This window comes from Macaca fascicularis, chromosome X (assembly GCF_037993035.2).
Source record: "Macaca fascicularis isolate 582-1 chromosome X, T2T-MFA8v1.1".
Taxonomy (NCBI): Eukaryota; Metazoa; Chordata; class Mammalia; order Primates; family Cercopithecidae; genus Macaca; species Macaca fascicularis.
Genome location: NC_088395.1, coordinates 103,619,054 through 103,640,117, shown reverse-complemented (window position 1 = coordinate 103,640,117; position 21,064 = coordinate 103,619,054). Strand labels below are relative to the sequence as shown.

The window sequence follows — 21,064 nt, the reverse complement described above, 5'->3', positions numbered from 1 at the left end:
ACATCTTTTCATTCACATTAGTCTAAATAAACAAACTTACTTCACAATTCTTGTGAGAGTACTAGTCTCTGTATATAACAAATTACTAATTTTTGTAGCTCATTAAAATGTGAAATTTTAAATTGTGGTTTGCATATCTTTGCATCTATAATCAGTATTCAACAAATTCTTGAATACTTAACAAGACGTCTATGATTCTTCCATATGTTACTTGTTAACAACTTGTCACTTTATCATTCCATTCTGTCCAGCTTTCTGAAGGCTAGCAAATGTCTTTCCCATCTCATTGTTTGGGGTGAACTACTCATTGGCAGAGGTATCCCTTCAAAGTATAGGCAATGCAGTATTCAAATTCTGGCATCACAAAGGCACAGGTTCAAATTACAGCTCTATCCCTTAACAGCTGGGTGATTTTGGAGTGCCTTTTAGCAATTCAATTCCCTGATCAGTAAACCAGAGGTAATAATACATAACTCACAGAGTTGTAGCTAAAAATTTATTTAAAGAAGATTTTAAAAATATATCAATGTATTTGGCCCATGTAATGAAAACTTTGAATATAAATAAAAGAGTTCATTCCTACTCAACAAACTTTCAGAGAGAAGTACAAACATACACATATAGCTGAAAACCAATGAAATTTAGTTAGGTAAGCTCAACCATAGGAACATGAACAAAACTTTCAAAGTCATCTAAAAAAGGCAGTCTTCAACCTTTCAGTAGAGGTATAAAATTTTATCAAGATTAAATTTTATAAGAAACAATGTATTATTTTAAAAAACACTGGAAAAAATATCCTAATCTTTGAAATATGTAATATAATCTCAGCACTTTGGGAGGCCAAGGTGGGCAGATCACCTGAGGTCAGGAGTTCAAGACTAGCCTGGCCAACATAGCGAAACCCCGTCTCTACTAAAAATTAAAAAATTAGCTGGGCGTGGTGGGGTGTGCCTGTAATCCCAGCTACTTGGGAGGCTGAGGAAGGGAGAATCACTTTGGGAGGCAGAGGTTGCCGTGAGCCGAGATCGCGCCATTGCACTCCAGCCTGAGCAACAGAGCGAGACTCCATCTTAATAAATAAATAAATAATACATTTGACATAAAAGTGCACCATAAAAGTTGATCCAAAATGTTCAATATAGTTGGAGTAGAAGTCATGATTAACAAAGATCCTTCAATATTTGGAGAGGTATTACAATTTTGTAACATCACAGATTCTTTTAGACAAGCCAATTCATCTATCTGATGCCGTTTCAAACTCTGGCAAACAAAAATACAAATACTTCATAATACATAAAAAAGGAGAAAATTAATTGTGTTTGTTTCACATCAAGCAAGAAATTTTAAGAGTTAAACATTCGATGCTGAGTAGCTTGACAAAATTAAATGTGGAAACTACCTTCTCTTTGTTGAACAACAATATGAGAACTAAAAAAAAAAAAATTCAGAGTTTTCCATGGTACATTAAATGGTATACATTGTCTAAAAGAGAGATTAGCAGAGACCAAAAACCTGGAATCAAATTCCGACTGTGACACTTAAAAACTGTTGTCACGTTAGACCAGTTATTTAATCTTATTCGTCCCATAAGCAAAACAAAGATACTATAGTAATACCTACATATCTAGGTTGTTGTGAGAATTAAATCAAATAATATATACAAATTAAAATGTTTACTGCAGGACCTCACATCATAAATACAACCAATAAATATGCATTCTCATCCCTCAAGAACAGAGTTATTCATAAAATGGATCATTTCCTGAAACCATCTAAGTAAAGATAGTGAGTTTTGTCATTTTCTAAAGAAGGCATTTAGTAAGTTGTCTACACAGGGCTATCAAATGAACGCTAATCTAAGAATTGCAGTTCATACGCTTCTATTCCGGTGAGTCACACCTTTGAATGTTGTCTGAATGGCACAAAGAGAGATGTGTTTAATTGTCTTAAATTTCTACAAGCCCACCAACTTCACTAAAACTTGTTAGGATAATAGCATTGGCTGAACAGCTTGCCCTTTTGCCTTGATTATTGCTAAAGCTTCAATTTCCCTGGTTTATTACTAAATTCTTGTCTAAATATCAATGACAGCCATAACTGCCACATTTATAATAATTCAAAAGTATTTTTCCTAATTTTAAACAAATTGTAATTCTCACAAACTAGCAACAGAAAAATTTTAGTTTTACATTCCGTACTACTTAAATGCCAGCTAAAATGGAGTTGACGTCATACAAAATGAGTACTTTAAAAATAACTCTAGAAGCAATTTAAGACAAAACTAACTCACCTGTAATTGCAAGGCTTCCTGATTTTCTAAACCTTCCACAATTGGTGAAAATCGTTCCCTGTTATTTCTTTCTGCTGCTGTTGTTATAGCCCCTAAAAGTTTATCTAGACTGTAGAGAAAAAAGAAGAAACAGAAATGGGAAATACTTCTTATACATACACTATGAGCATAAGTCCTTTCAGTATTCCCTGTTTTCTTTCTGGTATTTGATGTTTATATGTACCATTAGAATTTTTTCAAATTATCATTTGCTTTTTTGATGGAAATTGTATCTTTTCAAATATGCACACATACTGGAATGGCTAAATCAAGCTAATTAACATGTATTGCCTCACATACTTACATGTTTTTGTGGTACGAACAATTAAAGTTTACGCTCTTAGGAAATTTCAAGTATATAACACACTGTTATTAACTACAGTCACTATCACATAAAATAGATTTCTTGAACTGATTCCTCCAGTCTAACTGAAAGACCATTACAATATAGGAATTGTGTTCCTGTACGCATATTTCTTTAAGTCAAATATTGATAGCTCTAAATAATTTTAGGGTATCAAAAGGAAAATTCGATTTTAAAAACTAACTTTCCTGGGTGACATTAAAAAAAGAATACTTAAGTGATAAACATTAAAATTTAAAGTTTCAGGTTTTGATATTTCATGTGTTAACATTAATTTCACTTAAACATAATATGGCACCTATAATTGTTAACAGTTTATTGGAGCATAAACAGATTGTAATTTTATAATAAAGATCTGGAAAGAGCGATCATTTTTTAAAGAATTTTTTTAAATCAACATTTTTTAACTATGGAAAAAGAAAAAAGACTCTAAAAAGGAAAGCCCAAGTAATTAAAGAAGAATGTATAATTATCTAGCACAAGAAACTTATTAACCTGACCAAAAGTATTGGTAAGTATCTCCATACAATGCCTAAAATAAATCAACCTCTATATAGCATACTACTCTTATCAAATTATATCTGAAATTATAATTAAATCATAACAGTTATACTGGACTATATTGTATTTTATTAATATTGAAAATCTAAGTGATAAAAAATATTTGTTACACATGTATAAACTGACTTTTTAAAAAATAAAATCTAAGGATCCTTGCTTTTACATATGTTATCTCATTCTCAGTTTGTTATCATTGAGGTGAGACTAAATATGGTAATATATTTGTTTAGTGTTTGTCTTTTGGTTTCTGAGGACAGTAGCTAACACTAAACAATATCTCATTTTATTCTAACAGTTAAGAGAAAGTCAACATATTGCAACATCCTTAAATCTTTGCATAGTCCTGTTCTGACTCAAATTGACATTATTACTATCACGCAAAGTGTTCCAAGGAAATATTTTGGTTTGGGTCCTTAGCAGATATTTGATTCTTTATCACAAGGGTTTCTTATAAACTAGACTTATTAATGTCATCAAATCTGAAAGTTTGCTTCTGATTCAGTATTATTTCCATAAGATGTGATCAAATGCACGTTCAGCAACAACTTGCTGCATTTGGTGGCATATACACACTTTGAATAATTATCAACAACCGTTTTTTTCTAACAGGTGGGGTTATTTCACTCTACAAATAATTTTCATTTACCATGGCATATAAAGTAAAATACTATTATAAGATAATGCAAAATAAAGGCATCTATTCATATTGTGTGATATGCAGCACAGTGTTTGTGTATGTATGTGTGTGTATTTGCCAAAATAACTCTCTGACTTTTGTCCACTGTCTAACGATTGCTGTACCTCCAGCAAAACAAAATTCTGCTCAATCACTTTGAATCCAACTTTCAAGAATTTCCCACTAGGATTCTATCTGTTTAAACTTAGTTTCCATAATATCAACAAAAAAGCCAAAATATAAACAGGCAAGATAAAAATTTCAATCAAAAATTATCTAAAATACTGTTTTCATGAAAGTTGTCCAAAGAAACAGAACAAAAGTAGGACTTATTAATTTCCTAAGTGTCATTTTCCATGCAGCAAATATAATAATATAGCAATACTTACATGTTCTCTTCTCCGACAATGCAAATAGCAGAAAGTATTTTTACTATTTCAGTCATCATGTTGGGTTGTTTGGGGTCAATTGCTCTTGCCAATAGTAAAAGACTTCTTTCATCTCCTAGAATCCTTTGTAATCCAAACTTAAAAAAAAAAACAAAAAACCTTCATTCAGAATGTCTATGGAATATATCTTTAATTTAAAAAGGCAACGTACAACGATCTTCCAAAAACCCATACCCCCACAATGAGGTTCTACCTAATTATATGAATATTCTTCAAATGCAGTTATCTGTCTTTGTTTTTTATATGAAATGACTGCATCTTGGAGTTGTTGCTCCTTGATCAGATATGATCTCCATTAGCCTGCCCTAAAAATTCCATAAATTTGGAAAAATATGGGAACAATCAGTATTTCTTCAACAAAGAATAACATATAAAGCACATACTGATATGATTTTCTAGAGTAATTCTACTTATGTCATTGGGTCTCCCTGGAGATGTCTGGAATTCGTGGTTAAATTGTCCAATATGTTTGTATGAAAAATTAAGGCGAAGAAAAAGAGAATTTTTTTTAAAAAAAGGCTCTTTTGAATACTATATGCCAGTATAAACCTCAGTATGGATATTCCCATGCCTTCTCTCTCTTATCTTCCCTGATTCACACAGCTGTGCTGCACTACAAACGCTGTGAACCTAAGGAAATGGCACCTGGGTTTTATTAAGTGTCACAAGTCAACTAAGGAGAGAAAACACCATTTTCATTTATTTTCTAAGCATGAGTATCTGTGTGTATGTGTGTGCATGCATGAATTTAATAAATAAGAAATTTTAATTAAAGTCTAAAACTTGAGTTTTCATTACATTAAGAAGGCAATATATTATTTTATCTTTGTCCCACAAAGTATTTTTCAGATTTCTTATAAAATATTTTTGCTTCATTTTACAGTCTAATGGTGAAATTGGATATTTCATCGGAGCAAAATTTCCATTTCAGCTATACTTTAGTTAATTACCAGCCATATGAATAGTTCCATCAGCCCTAATTTAACTTCTAAAAGAACTCAGAGTGGCAGATGGGGAACATAGCTAAAGCTCTTAAATGTGAGTTTATCACAGGTCATAATAAATAGGAAAATATATGGAGATAAGACCAAAAAAAACAAAAAGAAAATGCAAGAAACAAGTCTGGAAAGAAGCAACAAAAACAAAATAGATAAGTATGCATAAAGGTGGCCAGTAGATGATTAAAAGTAATGAATATTAGTGAAAAACACATTTGCAAAACTGAGAGACAATGACCATGCAATTACCAAACTTAATAGCTTTATGAGTCATTGAGACTGAGTGAAATCATTAGGTTTTAAAATTTTTACTTAATGTTTAAAAGTAGTTTTTGATATGTAGAGACACATCAAATATAAAAAAGAAGACATGAAAAATATATCTGGAAAATCATGAATCCAAACATCAGAGCAATATTATAGTACTGGAAGTTAAGAAACAATGGGTTGCTTTTTATGATCCTATTTTTACAGGTATTGGATAAAATAAAGGAGTTTTTGAAGTAGGTAAACTCCATGGGGCCAAAAAATTTGATGTGTAAGTCATTTTGGATAAAAGTTTAATTCCTTGATCTGGACAATTTATTCCAACATGAAGTGAAAAGATCACTGTATATTTTCTATTCTGAATGCATATTTTATGTCTATTGTTTCACATGTCTGTAATTCAAAAGATCCATTAATCCATGCTCTGAGCACCTATGTGCAAGACATTAATGTGGCCTAACTAAAAACATCAATTTTGAATAATCTAAGTCAAATCATAATGCTTTTCGAAACTGCCAAACTCTTAAGAAACTGTTGACAAATCAAAGTATGTCCTGTTAAAAAAAAGGCTCTATAAGAATCTTACTATTATAACTCTCTCTAGTGAGTGTCCTGATTAAAATTACTTAGCATCCTAAACAGCCATGAAAATTGACAACATGAGTCAGTAAGAACTTAGAACAAAGGGTCCTATAGCTAAATTTACAGATGAGGGGACTGATACTCAGAGAGGTCAAGTAATTTTCCAAAGGCCACACAACTTATTGGGAGCAAAGCATGAACTATATCTCCCGAATTCTAGAACTGTGTTATCTTTCCATTATGTCATTGTTTCCCTCGATTAAAGAAAGAGATCCATCTTGAGCTGTGAAGAAGCAATGCTCATTACTTCCTTGTTAGGCATCAGATTCTATTTAACTTTGTAGCCAAGGACTAACAGCCCAGATTTTGAGAAAATCTGTACTAGTAGTGATGGGAATGTTTCTGTAAGAAACTTCCAGAAACAGTACAAATAGCATATTATATTCAGGAGTCTCATGTCCACTAGCAAGCATTCATTGCATATGCTGATATAGTAACATTCTTTGCTGATACATGTATGTTTAATATATAAATACTTATATATATTTCCATATGCTTGAGACTGTTTATAGATTAACACATAATCTTATTGCATTGGTTATTAATAGCCATATTTTACATTTGGCAAACTTATACTTATTGTTATAATTATTTCTATTATCTATTTTGAGATTATTAAAATACTATGTAAAGGGAATTAGGTAATTAAGTGAATTAGTCAGTAGTATTTTATCTATAGGTATGAAGAGGTCATTTCTAAGACAGTAAAACAAATAGTTTATAGAAAAAATATTGTAACTTCATAACCTGAGTAAAGCCTATTTTTAGAAAAAAAAAACCATTGTCTAAAATTCATAGGGTCCCTTATAATGCAACTAGTATTATACATATTCATAAAAAGCCCTGCAATTTTTCAGAGATGTTTTATATGTATGTAAACTTGCTGACATTAATAAAACATAAAAAAAAAAAAGAGAGAAATCTCAATCTTACAATGTTCTTAGCAAACAAGTCAACCCATCCTTATAATTTTCCTTTTCAATAGAACAGAAATTCTCTGTATGGAAACATATTCAACAAACCACATTTAAATTTTCCTACTACCATTAAAGAAAAAGCATTATCACCTAAATTGGGAACAACACTAATTCATTTGCATGATTTCAAAAACCCAACAATAAATATTTTGTGAAGCAAAGTATAACTTTCATTTAAGTATTACTTAAATATTATGAGGATTTGCATCATAAGGCCCCTTTTGTAAAGTGAACAAGCATTCACTATTTTGTTCATTTCTTTTTTTTTTCCCCCATGTTTTCTGAACATTTAGTACTATAAAATCAAAAAGACCTCTGTTCACATGAAAGAAATTATTGGAGGAATAAACAGAATAAGAATCAGACACAGCATTTCTAAACTATAGACAAGAGTCAAATACACTTTTTCCAATCATTTTTTTTTTCTGTTTCATTGACTAGCTCACCCTCCTGAGGAAATTAGCAGCATTGACAATGGAAAGTACTGTTTTATCTATCTTCCCTATGTGAAAGCAATATATTTGAACAGAAGAAACAATAGAATAGGGCTCCATTTTTGAACAGACTTAGATCTATAGAAGTTATATCATCCCTGAAATCCTCTGGTTGCTGTAGAGAACTTCTTTGGTTAAACTGAAATATCAGCATAGAAATTTAAAAAAAAAATTGACAGAAAACTAACAATAGCTAACATTTTGGAAAATTAAACATCAAATTTATCTTTTATATATGGTTTCAAATGCATATTTAACCTCACTGTAAAACTTTATAAATACTTATTATTTATAAGCCTGTAATAACTAGCCTATAATTAATTAATACAGCAGAAACAAAAGTAAAAAATAGGTACAGGGTGGGGAAGAGGATTAGGGAAAAGAGTTAATGCATGTCAGGCTTATTATTTAGGTGATGGGTCGATTTGTGCATCAAACCACCATGGCACATGTTCACCTATGTACATGTATCCTGGAACTTAAAAAAATAATTAAAAAAAATTTGTTCATTTCGTACTTTCATAGTGTTGGGCAAGTTCTCACCTTTTGTGACAGGGGCAGAAATAAATACTACTTACCTTATTATTCATAAATGCTTTGAGGCATTGAATAAGTTTATACTGATTCTTCTTGTCAATATTTTCTTGCCTAAATAAAAGAAAAATGTATATTATGTTGTGCTGAAACATTTCCCCTTTGGTGATTTTATTTTTAATGTTTATTCTTACTGTTTTTTGTCCAGAAGCTTTTCCAGCTCATCTAATAAGAGTCCAAGACCTTCATGGCCAAAGTTGTTAACCCAGCTAAGAAATAAACAAAAAATTAGATGTATAAGTAAGTTAGTAATTTTAAAACATTAAATATCCAAAATAAAATTTCAGTTTTCAAATCTCATTATTCTGTCTCAATATTGCCTGTCTTTATTTTTTCAATTCCCACTGCTTCAAGTATTGACTCTATGAGGATGACTCAGTGATCTTTACCTCAATCCTAGACTTCTCCACATTTTAGACTGCCCATTACACAGCACTGCCTTGGTTGTTTCACCAGCATGACATACTTAAGCATGAATTTACAAGCTGAATTCATCTTCCCCTGTCTCCATACCCCGAAGTCAACTTATCTTCCACTCTTTGATACTGTATTAATAACATCACTACCCTTTAAATTCTTCAGACTTGAAATACTGGCATAATTATTTGATGCCCCATTTCTTTCACCTTTGCATTTATTCTATTTATTCATTCAACAAATATTTGTTGAGTGTCTACAAAGTTCCAAGCATGTTCTAGGTGAGAGAGATACGTAACAGGCAACAAAATTAGGCAACTAGCCTCACGGACTTTACTGTCTAGAGCTAGGGAGACAGTGAACAAATAACTATATACTAAATGTAAAAATTGCTTTGATGCAATGAAGAAAAATAAACCTTGGAAAATAGAATGAAAGGAGTGGCAGGTTGCTATTTTTCATTGTGTGATCAGGAAAGATTCTTTGATAAGGTTAGGTATTTCAGTAGAACCCTGAAGAATGTGAGGACTTTCCAAGTAGAAGGATTAAGGGCAAATTGGGTCGTGAGGCATTAGCTACTGTGTTTAGAATGTTCCAGGAACTGTGAGGAGACCCATGTGGCAGGAGCTGAGTAAGTAAGTTTAGGAGATTGGCTGGACATAAAGTCTCCTGTATGGCAGAAGGCTGAAACACTGCTAATGTAGAGCTTGGTTTGACTTTCTGGCATCCAGTCACAAATATTCTACTTCTAGTTCTAGAATGGCTCGTCCAAATGGCTCCTTTCTTCCTTCCCAATGCCTGTGCTAACATTCCAGGTTAGCCCTAGTTATCTTTCCTTTAATAAGCCTGGAGACTCCCAACTGGTGATTCCCCAACTTCATTCTTTTCTTTGAATCATTTTATAAAATGACAGATTAAATTGCCCTTAACCAAAGTTTTCTGTCCAAAAATTTCCCCCGGACTACCTAATACATTTTAAATCCTTTGGCTCAACATTTTGATGTAGCCTCAATCCACCTTTCCAGCCTCAGGCTTTTAAGCACATGTGCCAATAAAATGAGATAAATTATTATTGCTGGAGCCCACCTTGCACCTTCCTCATGTTAGCTCATTTATTCTTTCTTCCCAGAAGGTAACCTTAACTCCATCTCTCCCAACTATTTAAAACTAAAACTGGCTGTTTTAAGTCATTAATGTTTTCCCCCATAATTCCTCCAATCAAATGAGTTCTTTTTCCTTAAAATCTCCATGTAATATTTATCTCTTACTGCTTGACATAATCATAATGATTCTTGCCATATGTCTTACCTGCCCCTTTGGCATGTAAATTCTCTAAAGAGAGTTATATCATTTCATTACTATTTCTATCTTTCATAGTGTTTAGCAAGGTAGTTCATATATAGCCACTAAATATTTATATTAAATAAAGTCAACACTAAATAAATATTTGCTAATTTAAATTTAATTAAATTTACTGGCTTGTATGGTTAATAGAATAAGCAATCTCATACTACCCAAGAACATCATAAACATAAATCAATATATAGACTTCTGTGAAATAATAACATCTATGCTGTATATATTTAAACCATTCCATTCCAGTCTTTATCCATTTCATAGCTACCTAAGGTAAATCTTACCAACAAAGCAGAGACTGAAATTTTTAAGGGGATATGAGAGACATCACTGAAGAAAATATACTTTTAAAATAGCTCATATTCAGAACCAATCGCCATCCACAATATACATAGAAGCTCATTTTAAACAAATTCTGCTTTAATTTCCATAATGGAAACAAGAAAAAATCAATATGGCATTGTAATGATAATTGGCAACAAGCTACTGTTCAATTGAGGCATGTAATCATCTCGTGCAATGAGCTATTTTCTCTAAAGGCTCGATAATCAGTGAGGTGGTGGTAGAGGGATAAAGGGACATCAGCTTTAAGTATAATATATTCTATTTAATTTATCACAGAGAAAAATCAGAAGATATCATTACAGCACACTGTACCCTACAATAACCTTTACATAATAGGAATTCTGAACAAATTTTTATATAGTCCTCAATATCCGCTTTGGCATTTGGGAAGATGAAATAATCTATGATTTCTTTAAATTTACCACAAATTGTTTTAAAAATTCTGAATTTTACTCATATTCTCTTTATGCCTACTGCTATTAAAATTATTAGGGTTATTTCTTTCTTGGTCTAGGGAAGCATGATTCACAAGAACATGATTCATATTTGTTCAGTTGAAATCAGTCACCCACACATCCCCTGTTTCAAATGGTGCAGTTTATGGTACTTTGGTTTTATTCAGGGAAAATTACTATTTTCTTAAAAAAAAAAAAATAAGATACAATCATACAACTTAAGTGTGAGGAGGCAGGGCCTATTATTGCAAACTAGACAGGGAAAAGTCTTAAATGAGAATATTTTAGGCCAAGGGGCAGAGGAGGCCTAGTAAGAGTCTTTAAAACTTTTAAAGTAGAGGGAATGGGAGCCTGAAATGAGCCCGTTGCTAAGGGGTAAAATAATTTATATGATGACGATACTCAAGAGGTTAAAAGGAAAGGGATGTGGCTAGACATAACTTTGTTTCCTTTTTCTCTTGCCAGCACCACCATTTCTCTGCCTTTCAGGCATCAAACACTGTGAACTCCAGCCAAGCACTTACTGTTTTACTGCTTCTCTTTCTCTCTCTTTCTCTCTTTCTCTCTTTCTCTCTTTCTCTCTTTCTCTCTTTCTTTCTCTCTTCTCTTCTCTTCTCTTCTTTCTCTCTTTCTCTCTTTCTCTCTTTCTCTCTTTCTTTCTTTCTTTCTTTCTTTCTTTCTTTCTTTTCTTATATACAATAGAGTATACTGATTTCAGCCAATACAAAAGTGGCCATGAAATGAGGAGGCAGTTTAAAAACAAAATGTTGGCTCCTGTATGTGAGCATGTGGGCTGAAATTCTGACACTGAAACACTAGAAGTAAGCATAAATGAAGGGTTCTCAAAGTGTGCACTCCAAATCGGCAGCATTGACATCATCTGGGAACTTGTTAGAAACGAAAATGCTTGTGCCTTACCTCAGACCTACTGAATCAGTAGCTGGGAGGAAGACAGAAATGTATGTTTTCACTAATTCTCCTCGCGAAACTGATGCTTGCTCAAATTTGAGAACCACTGGCATGGAACAATGGATTGCTGAGAAGTAGGGGAAGCCTTTCTCAGGCAAGACTCAGGCTCAGAACTCAAGGCTGCTTTATATGCCCACCCAACCATACTGTGCCCTCCCAGTGCCACAGGACACAGATCAAGAATCCAGTTGAAACAGATATATTTGGTATATTTCATGGAGTATGCAAATTCCAACTCTGAGTTATTTAGTACTAACTGGAACATCTAGAATGATAAGACTACAGTTGATGACCTGATTTAAAATCTTACTCAGAGATTACAGACAAAGACATAAAATTTTCTGCACTATCTCAGCCCAAAATAAGAAACTGATATTTCTCATGGACCTTACATTTATGAGGGACACAGAAGAGGCAGAGAATAATGAAGAACCAAACAGAAGGAAAAACAGGGGAGGAAAATGACTCTTTATAATTTTCATAACCAACCCAAACATGAGTTATTTTTTCTTTCCATTTTACTGAGGTATGATTTACAGATAGTAAAATTTATCATTTTAACAAATGTATAGTCATGTAACCACCAATACAAATAAGATATAAAACGTTTCCATCACCCTAAAATATTCCCTCATTCCCCTTTGCAGTCAATCCCTTTTCCCTACTCTCAGAATCCTGGCAACTGCTTATCTGATTTGGGTCCCTACAGTTTTGTGCTTGCCAGAACATCATTACAAACGGAATTGTACAGTTTTCAAATTTTGTGTTTGGCTTCTTTTACTTAGCATAAATATTATGATATTCAACCATTTCGTTGCATGTATTAGTATTCCATTCCTTGTTACTGTATGAATATGCCACAATTTATCTATTAATTAGTTGATGAGCATTTCAGTTGTCTCCAGGTTTTGATGATTATGAATAGAGCTGATATAAACATTGACATGTAAGTATCTGTGTAAGCATGCATTCATTTCTGTTAAAAAATACCTAGGAGTGGAATAGCTGGGTCTTATGGTAAGTATATGTTTAACTGTTTAAAAACTACTTTCCAAAGTGGCTATTTCATTTGGCACTCCTTCAGCAAAATATCACAGTTCTAATTGCCCCAAATCCTTGTCAGTCTTTTTAAGTTTAGCCATTCTGAAAATTGTTTCCAGGTAAAGAAACTGAGATGCAAAGTAGTTAAGTAACTTCCCAAACATCACTCAACAAGTAAGTAGCAGTTCTAGGCCTCAAATCCATATCTGACTCCTAAGTACATGCTTATTTCAACCACGTCCCTAGAAATTACTAAAACAGGACCAGTACACAATTTTCTACAACATCTAGCTAATAGCTCCAATACCTTGCTTAAGAAGAATTAGTGGTGTTACAGAAGAGTTTATACCTACATATCTATGCCTAGACAGACAAACATATGTTTCATTATTTAACAGCTTAGTTCATTTATTTAGATAGGATAAGTACATTTCAATACATGTTTTTATTGTTTTTTAAAGTCCTGAGTATCATAAGAAATCTAAAAAATACTGTTAAGGAAAGATACCTGGAGACTTCAACTAAAATTTTCAGTCGAGATTTAGGTAAGGTAGTTTATCAGAAAGAATAGGTCCAAAATGTAGCTTACACTATTTCTTTTTTGATGGGCTATATAAGTCCACGATCTCACTTTTTAAGGTATTAACATATTGGTGATTTTGGGTTATCAAGTTACCTAAGTTAAAGAACTGTCTTAACATGCTACACATCCAAGTTGACATTTGTGGTCACATGTCAGGAGACCAAGTGGAACAAATGAACCATCCAAACAAAAACAATAGACCAGTCAGGAAGATTAATGTTTGAGTGAGCCAGCAGCCAAGATTATATCTGAATACTGAAAAGGAAGCCAGGAAGCTTATACTGGGAACAAGAGGTCTGAATCACAGTGAGAGAGCATTTTCCAACCCTACGTAAAAAAAGTTTGGCTGTATCTATCAGGGAGGCTAACCTCTGTTACGCTGCTCAAGAAGCTAAAAATTAAAGACTTTTTTCCAAGTTCACCCAAAAATCAAGAAAACATTCCATCATCCATCAATGGATTATTCTGTGGGGCCATATAGCTGCATGGCTAAATGCATAAGCTTTAGAGGAAAACAGATCTAGGTTCTAATCTCATCTCTACAAATTCTAGCTGTGCTACTTTTGATAATATACATAAATTTTCTAAGCTTGTTTTTTTATTTTCAAAATAGGGATGAGAATACTACCTATACCCCATGAAGTCTTTGTGACTATTAAATGAAATAATGTATATAAAACATCACAATAAAGCCATCAAGAAATTTTTGGAAAAGGTTAAAAACCAAAACTCCAAATGTTGTTTGAATCTTCTAGTCTAAAATGCAGTATGAATTTTAGGCATTAATTAAAGAATCCTTTTCCACACTATTAACACAACTTTTAATCACTTAATGAAAATTACATTAATTTTTATAAAACATGCAGATGACTAAAATTATACTAAACTTACTCTATTGACTTGTTTAAAAATAAGACTGCGGCATAGTGTCATGCCTATCATCTCAGCTATTCAGGAGGCTGAAACGGGGGGATCATTTGAGCCCAAGAGTTTGAGGCCAGATGGGGCAACATAGTGGGACCTCGTCTCTAAAGAAAAATTTTTTTAAGACTTTAAAATTTAAATATTTGGTACTCATATTACCTCATGTGTTTTAACCGGTCACTATTCAATTTTGTGTATACTTAATTCTAATTGTATTTAGTATGGCCAATTCACATCAGAATAGATATGGAAATTACAATGGTGAGGGAGAGAGAATTTTTAGTTCATGTATAATGCTGACAGAATTATATCAAAAATATATTGAAGTTTTAAAACAGAAACCTATCTCAAGCCTTTAGAACTTCTAAGGCCATTATTTTTAAAGGACCCACTTACACTGATCAGCATGATCGAAGGAAAGAAAATCTTACATTTAATGAAGGTATCAGAAGATTCAATTAACCCTAACTAAGAGAAAGCAGTATTCTCCCCTCTCTAGCTCTTCAGGGCAAAGCAAAATGAGAAAAATTTTCTATAAATGTACCTATTGAAGGAGAGAATAAGATTCTTGTAAAGAATTCTCACAGATTCTTATAAAGGACATTTCACAGTTTCCCAAAACCTCAACTTTTCTCCCATAAATTAGAGATTCAGACTCTGAATTATTTAGTTACATTTCACTTAAATATAAAGTAAAACCAAAGATGTAATGAACAGATGAGTTCAGTATGCTATATACAATGAAGACATAATAGAAAATAGTGACTGCATGCCCATCAATGATTAGATTATCCAAATTAACATCTATTGTTCAAAAGGGTTAAAGCTAAAATTAGAAACTTCTATACTGAATCCCATAAGCTGTAAAGGCAATTGGTCTCATGTGAAGGAGTCCAATATTAGTCATGTCATCCCTTTATCACTGTTTGTGCAGTGCTAAAGGCTAGTATAGAGGGTTATGTGTTCTGTACAAAGGATTTTATTTCCCTCTAATGGTGTTCTATTCCCATGTGTAATCTCAAACTACAACCTGAATCACTGGAACATCAAATAAAATGAATGATAGTTCAGAGTTTCTTGGGGGAATTCAGAAAGTTGGTAAAATTATAACATGTGAAACAACTAATTCAAAGGGTTGAGGAGACTTTAAATATTATCTTGAGTGTTGGGTTTTTTTTTTTTCTTTTACAGGAAAACATCTCACTTTAACACCAATATTGCTACTGTAATGTTTTTTAATGCAACTAAAACCAAATCTTAGTTGTATACACTTATGGAAAGAAAGAGTTCCATGTGATTAAAACCAGTATGTAGCCCAACATAAACAGTATCATGCATTCAGTCCATGGATCAAATCTGCATAAACAGTAACCAAGAAAATCTTAGTATTTTCCGCATCTTTAAAGGAAAATTTGTTCGGCTAAATAAACATCATAGATAGTTCCACTGTCAATATAAATACCCACTAAAATATATATAAACAGATATATATACGAATTTGTATACACTACAACTGACTTGGTCTTAGATCCATAAAAACATATATCTTCACTCAGGTTTCTCCACATGAAAGCAAAGACAATAACTTTGGGCATTTGAATGTCCTTGAAAACTATTCATCATCAGAGGTATCCATGAGATACCTCTGACCAATTATAAAATATCTATTTGATGTAACACTGCCATTTTCAGACATTTGTGCATAAACCTTTGAAGCCTGACAGTCACTGATCATTTATTTCATGTGACTCATAGAAAGCTTGAATGCATCAGTTTACCAGCTCTACCTCTGAGTGGTTTTGACTTCAATGTTGTGATAGATTACAATTTCCTTAGAAATGCCAATGAAGACATTCCATCTTTCTCTCTGGCTGCGTTTATTCTCTCTATCAGTCTTACTGCAAAAATCCTACTCTGTTTCATGCCACTCATCCATTTTTAGGAGTTCCTTACAAAGTAGGAAATGTGCATTCTTTCTAGCTGTTTATATACACAAAGACAAATTCCTCTTACATATTTACAAAATAATTTTAAATGCTCTAGTTACATATAAACATCTCTTGAGGGCAATAGTTTAAGCAAACACACTCTCTAATAGGATAAAAGTTCTTTATTCATTAAAATCAATTTCGTAAGCTGTCTAAGTTACTTTGGAGACAGTCTAAAAAATGGCTAATGCCCAAATCTATCTGAATGCCTAACAGGCTAACAATCAATAATGTTTTCCTCCCCACCTTCCTTTAAACATTATTGTTAGAAAAGTATAAGAGAAGGTCTTGCTCCAAAGTAATGATGGGGAAAAATTACCAAAAAATTTGAATGACAATGAAAATAGACTCTTCAATCTACAATCAACAGGGGAAGCAAAAGGAAAGAGTATTCCAAATATTCAAGTAAAAGCTACTCACATTTTATATCTTCTTTAGATGTTTGAAATAGTAGATATAATTATGTTACGACACTTACTAAAGATGCCTTCTTAGTAACATAACCAGTCAAACTTATAATAAAATGTTAACTTCCACAAGAAAAATGTATTGGTTTATTTTCCTAAGATAAGTAATACAGTTAAAATTCTATCACGCACACCACAGGATGTCCAATTTCATTTAGTTTAGTGGAATTTTGTTAAAATAAACTTATTTCAAAAAATCACATTCCTAATCTATAAGCCCTGCAAATGAAACAGAACTGACACCAAGTTTATGTCATGAATAAAGAAGTTATTTGAATGTATCGAAGAAACATAGAGGCATTAGCATATACCACCCGCACATAGTATTTTTTCCTAAACCAATTTGTATGTTATACTATCTGATTCTGGTGGGCAGCAGAGAAATTAAGTGAATTTTTTTTTTTCACAGGAACAGGGGTAAGGAGAGTTGAAGGGTAATTGCTATTTGATGAGTGAACAACAGAAATGCAACAGTCCTTCTCACCTACCAGGTGCAGTGCCAAAAACATATAATTAAAGACTCATTACAGAGTGTGATAGCTACGTAGACAAAGATCAAAGAAATTTAATGTTCACAGATATTTTTAGCACCAGATAATTGAAACCAAACCTAAAAAGAAAATCATTTTCTTGGGTCCTCATTGTACATGTCAAAAACATTTTAGCAAGTCCAAATGTTCTTTTTCCTCAGAATGTTATCTGTAATAGGTATTGCTTTAGTCTTTTCTTGTTTGTTTTTATATAATATTTTAAAACCCATTCCTCCTAACACTGAGAAAGATACTGTGGAGATTATATGTTCTTCAGTGTGCACATACATACATTCTTAACCATGGTGAAATATGGTTTTTTTTGAATTTATATTTATTTTTATTGACAAATAAAAACTGTATACATTTATACTGTACAATATGATGTTTTGACACATGCATACACTGTGAAATGGGTAAATCAAAGTAATTAACATAGGAATTACCTCACATACTTGATTTTATTTGTTATGAGAACACTTAAAAATCTCCTCTCTCAGGACCAACAAGAAGATACTACAATCCTGCTTTTATATGCACCTAACACTGGAGCTCCCAGATTTATGAAACAATTACTACTAGACCTAAGAAATGAAATAGACAGCAACATAGTGAGTGGGAGACTTCAATATTCCACCGACGGCACTAGACAGACCATCAAGACAGAAAGTCAACAAAGAAACAGTAGACATAAACTATATCCTAGAACAAATGGACTTAACAGAAATCTACAGAACATTCTTCCAAACAACTGCATAATATACACTCTTCACATCAGCACATGGAATATTCTCCAAGATAGATCATCTGATAGGCCACAAAACAAGTTTCAACAAATTTTAGAAACTCAAAATCAGATCAAACATCTTCTCAGAACACAGTGGAATAAAACTGGAAATCAACTGCAAAAGGAACCCTCAAAACTATGCAAATACATGGAAATTTGTCTGGTCTTGAATGATTTTTGGGTTAACAATGTAACCAAGATGGAAATTTAAAACTTATTTGAAAAGAATGGTACTAGTGACACGTTATCAAAACCTCTGTTATACGGCAAAAGCAGTGCTAAGAGGAAAGTTTACAGTGCTAAATGTCTATATCAAAAAGTCTGAAAAAGCACAAATTGACAACCTAATGGCACACCTCAAGTAACTAGAGAAACAAGAACAAATGAAGGCCGGGCGCAGTAGCTCACACCTGTAATCCCAGAACCAGCGGCCAAGGCAGGCAGATCACTTGAGGCCAGGAGTTCAAGACCAGCCTGGCCAACATGGCGAAACCCTGTCTCTACTAAAAATACAAAAATTAGTTGGGCATGGCAGTGCATGCCTGTAGTTCCAGCTACTTGGGAGGCTGAGGCACAAGAATCGCTGGAACCTGGGAGGTGGAAGTTGCAGCACTGAGCCGAAATTGAACCACTGTACTCCAGCCTGGGTGAACTTGTCTCCAAAAAAAAAAAAAAAAAAAGAACAGACAAAACCCAAAGCTAGAAGAAAAGAAATAGCAAAGATCAGAGCAGAACTAAATGAAATTCAAACAACAACAAAAATACAAAAGATAAATGAAACAAAAAGCTGGTTCTTTGAAAAGATGAAATTGACAGACCATTAGCGAGATTAATGAAGGAAAGAAGAGAGAAGATCCAAATAACCTCAATTAGAAATGAAACTGGAGACATTATAACTGATACCACAGAAATACAAAAGATCATTCAAGACTACTACGAAGACCTTTACACACATAAACTAGAAAATCTAGAGGAAATGGATAAATTCCTGGAAACATACAGCCCTCCTAGATTTAATCAGGAAGAAACACAAACTCTGAACAGACCAATAACAAGCAAGGAAATAGAATCAGTAACAAAAAAAAATTGTCAACAAGAAAAAGTCCTGGACCAGATGGACTCACAACTGAATTCTATCCGACATTCAAAGAAACATTTTTTACCAATCCTACTGAAACTATTCCAAAAGAGAAAGAGGGAATCCTCTCTGAATGTTTCTATGAAGCCAGTATCACCCTAATACCAAAACTAGGAAAGGACATAACAAAAAAGAAAACTGCAGACCAATATCCCTGGTGAACACTGATGCAAAAATCCCCAACAAAATACTAGCTAACTGAATGCAACGGCATATCAAAAACATAACATATCATGATCAAGTGGGTTTCATCCCAGGGATGAATAGTTTAGCAAGAATAGATTAGCATAAGCAAGTCAATAGATGTGACAAATCACATAAACAGAATTAAAAACAAAAACCATATGATCATCTCAATAGATGCAGAAAGAGCATTTGATAAAATTCACCATCTCTTTATGATAAAAATCCTCAAGAAACTAGGCACAGAAGGGACTTCCCTCAAAGTAATAAAAGCCATATAAGACCAACCCAAAGCCAACATCATACTGAATGGGTAAAAGTTGAAAGCATTCCCCCTGATAACTGGAACAAGACAAGGATTCCCACTTCACCATTTCTATTTAACATAGTACTGGAAGCCCCAGCCAGAGCAATTAGGCAAGAGAAAGAAATAAAGAGCATCTAAATTGGAAAAGAGGAAATCAAATTGTCACTGTTTGCTGATGATACGACTGTATACCAAGAAAACCCTAAAGACTCATCCAAAAGGCTCCTGATAAATGAATTCAGTAAAGTCTCAGGTTACAAAATCAATGTACACAAATCAGTGGCACCAAGCGGAGAGTCAAATGAAGAACTCGACCCTCTTTACAACAGCTGCAGAACAAAAACAAACAAACAAACAAAAAAACGCTTAGGAATATACTTGCCCAAGGAGGTAAAAGATCTCTATAAGGAAAACTACAAAACACTGCTGAAAGAAATCATAGATGACACAAACACATGGAAACACATCCCATGCTCGTGGACGGGTAGAACCAATATTGTGAAAATGACCATGCTGCCAAATGCAATCCATAAATTCATTGCAATTTCCATCAAAATACCATCATTACTCAAAGTAGATGGGGGGGGGGGGTGAGAGGTGGGTAAGAGATAAAAGACTACATATTGGGTACAATGTACACTGCTTGGGTGATATGTGCACTAAAATCTCAGAATTCAACACTATAGAACTCATCCATGTAACCAAAAGCCACCTGTGCCCCCAAAGCTATTGAAATTTTAAAAATAATCTTTTTAAAATTTCTTCTCTTAGCAATTTTCAAGTATGCAATATATTGTTCTTAACTATAGTTGCCATGATGTACAATAAATCTCTTGAACTTACACCTTCTGTTTGTATCCTTTGACCAACATAAATACAACAAATATTCAAAATCCTTAATAATCCCCCACTAAACAACTTGTTAAGGCTTTTATCCAAGACAAAATAAGCCAAATCCACTATTATTTTTCTTATATCATAGTGATATAAACCATCTAAAGCAATAACAACACAATAATAACAAATACATACATGACATACAAACAAAACATTTGTAGAATAAATGCAGTATAAAGTCCCTAAGAAATATCGGCCTTCTGTTATCATCAACCTGGCTTGTACCTATTTTCAGAAAACTCTAGAAATATAGCTACACCTAAAAGATATTCATTTATACTTGCTAAGTCTTTCCAAACATATAAATGCTTTTTAAAGAAAGCATG

The 21,064-nt window shown here is 33.0% G+C and overlaps 1 protein-coding gene across 5 annotated transcripts in view; it reads right to left on the bottom strand.

Moving 5' to 3' along the window:
- Positions 1-21,064, bottom strand: part of DIAPH2 (diaphanous related formin 2) — a 919,127-nt gene that overhangs the window by 687,443 nt on the left and 210,620 nt on the right. For all 5 annotated transcript variants that reach the window (XM_065538079.1, XM_065538080.1, XM_065538081.1 and 2 more), the window contains 4 exons: positions 8,486-8,560; positions 8,336-8,405; positions 4,320-4,456; positions 2,291-2,399 (listed from right to left, as the gene is read on the bottom strand). In XM_065538079.1, coding sequence (XP_065394151.1) covers positions 2,291-2,399; positions 4,320-4,456; positions 8,336-8,405; positions 8,486-8,560 — 391 coding nt within the window. The remainder of the gene's footprint in view (positions 1-2,290; positions 2,400-4,319; positions 4,457-8,335; positions 8,406-8,485; positions 8,561-21,064) is intronic.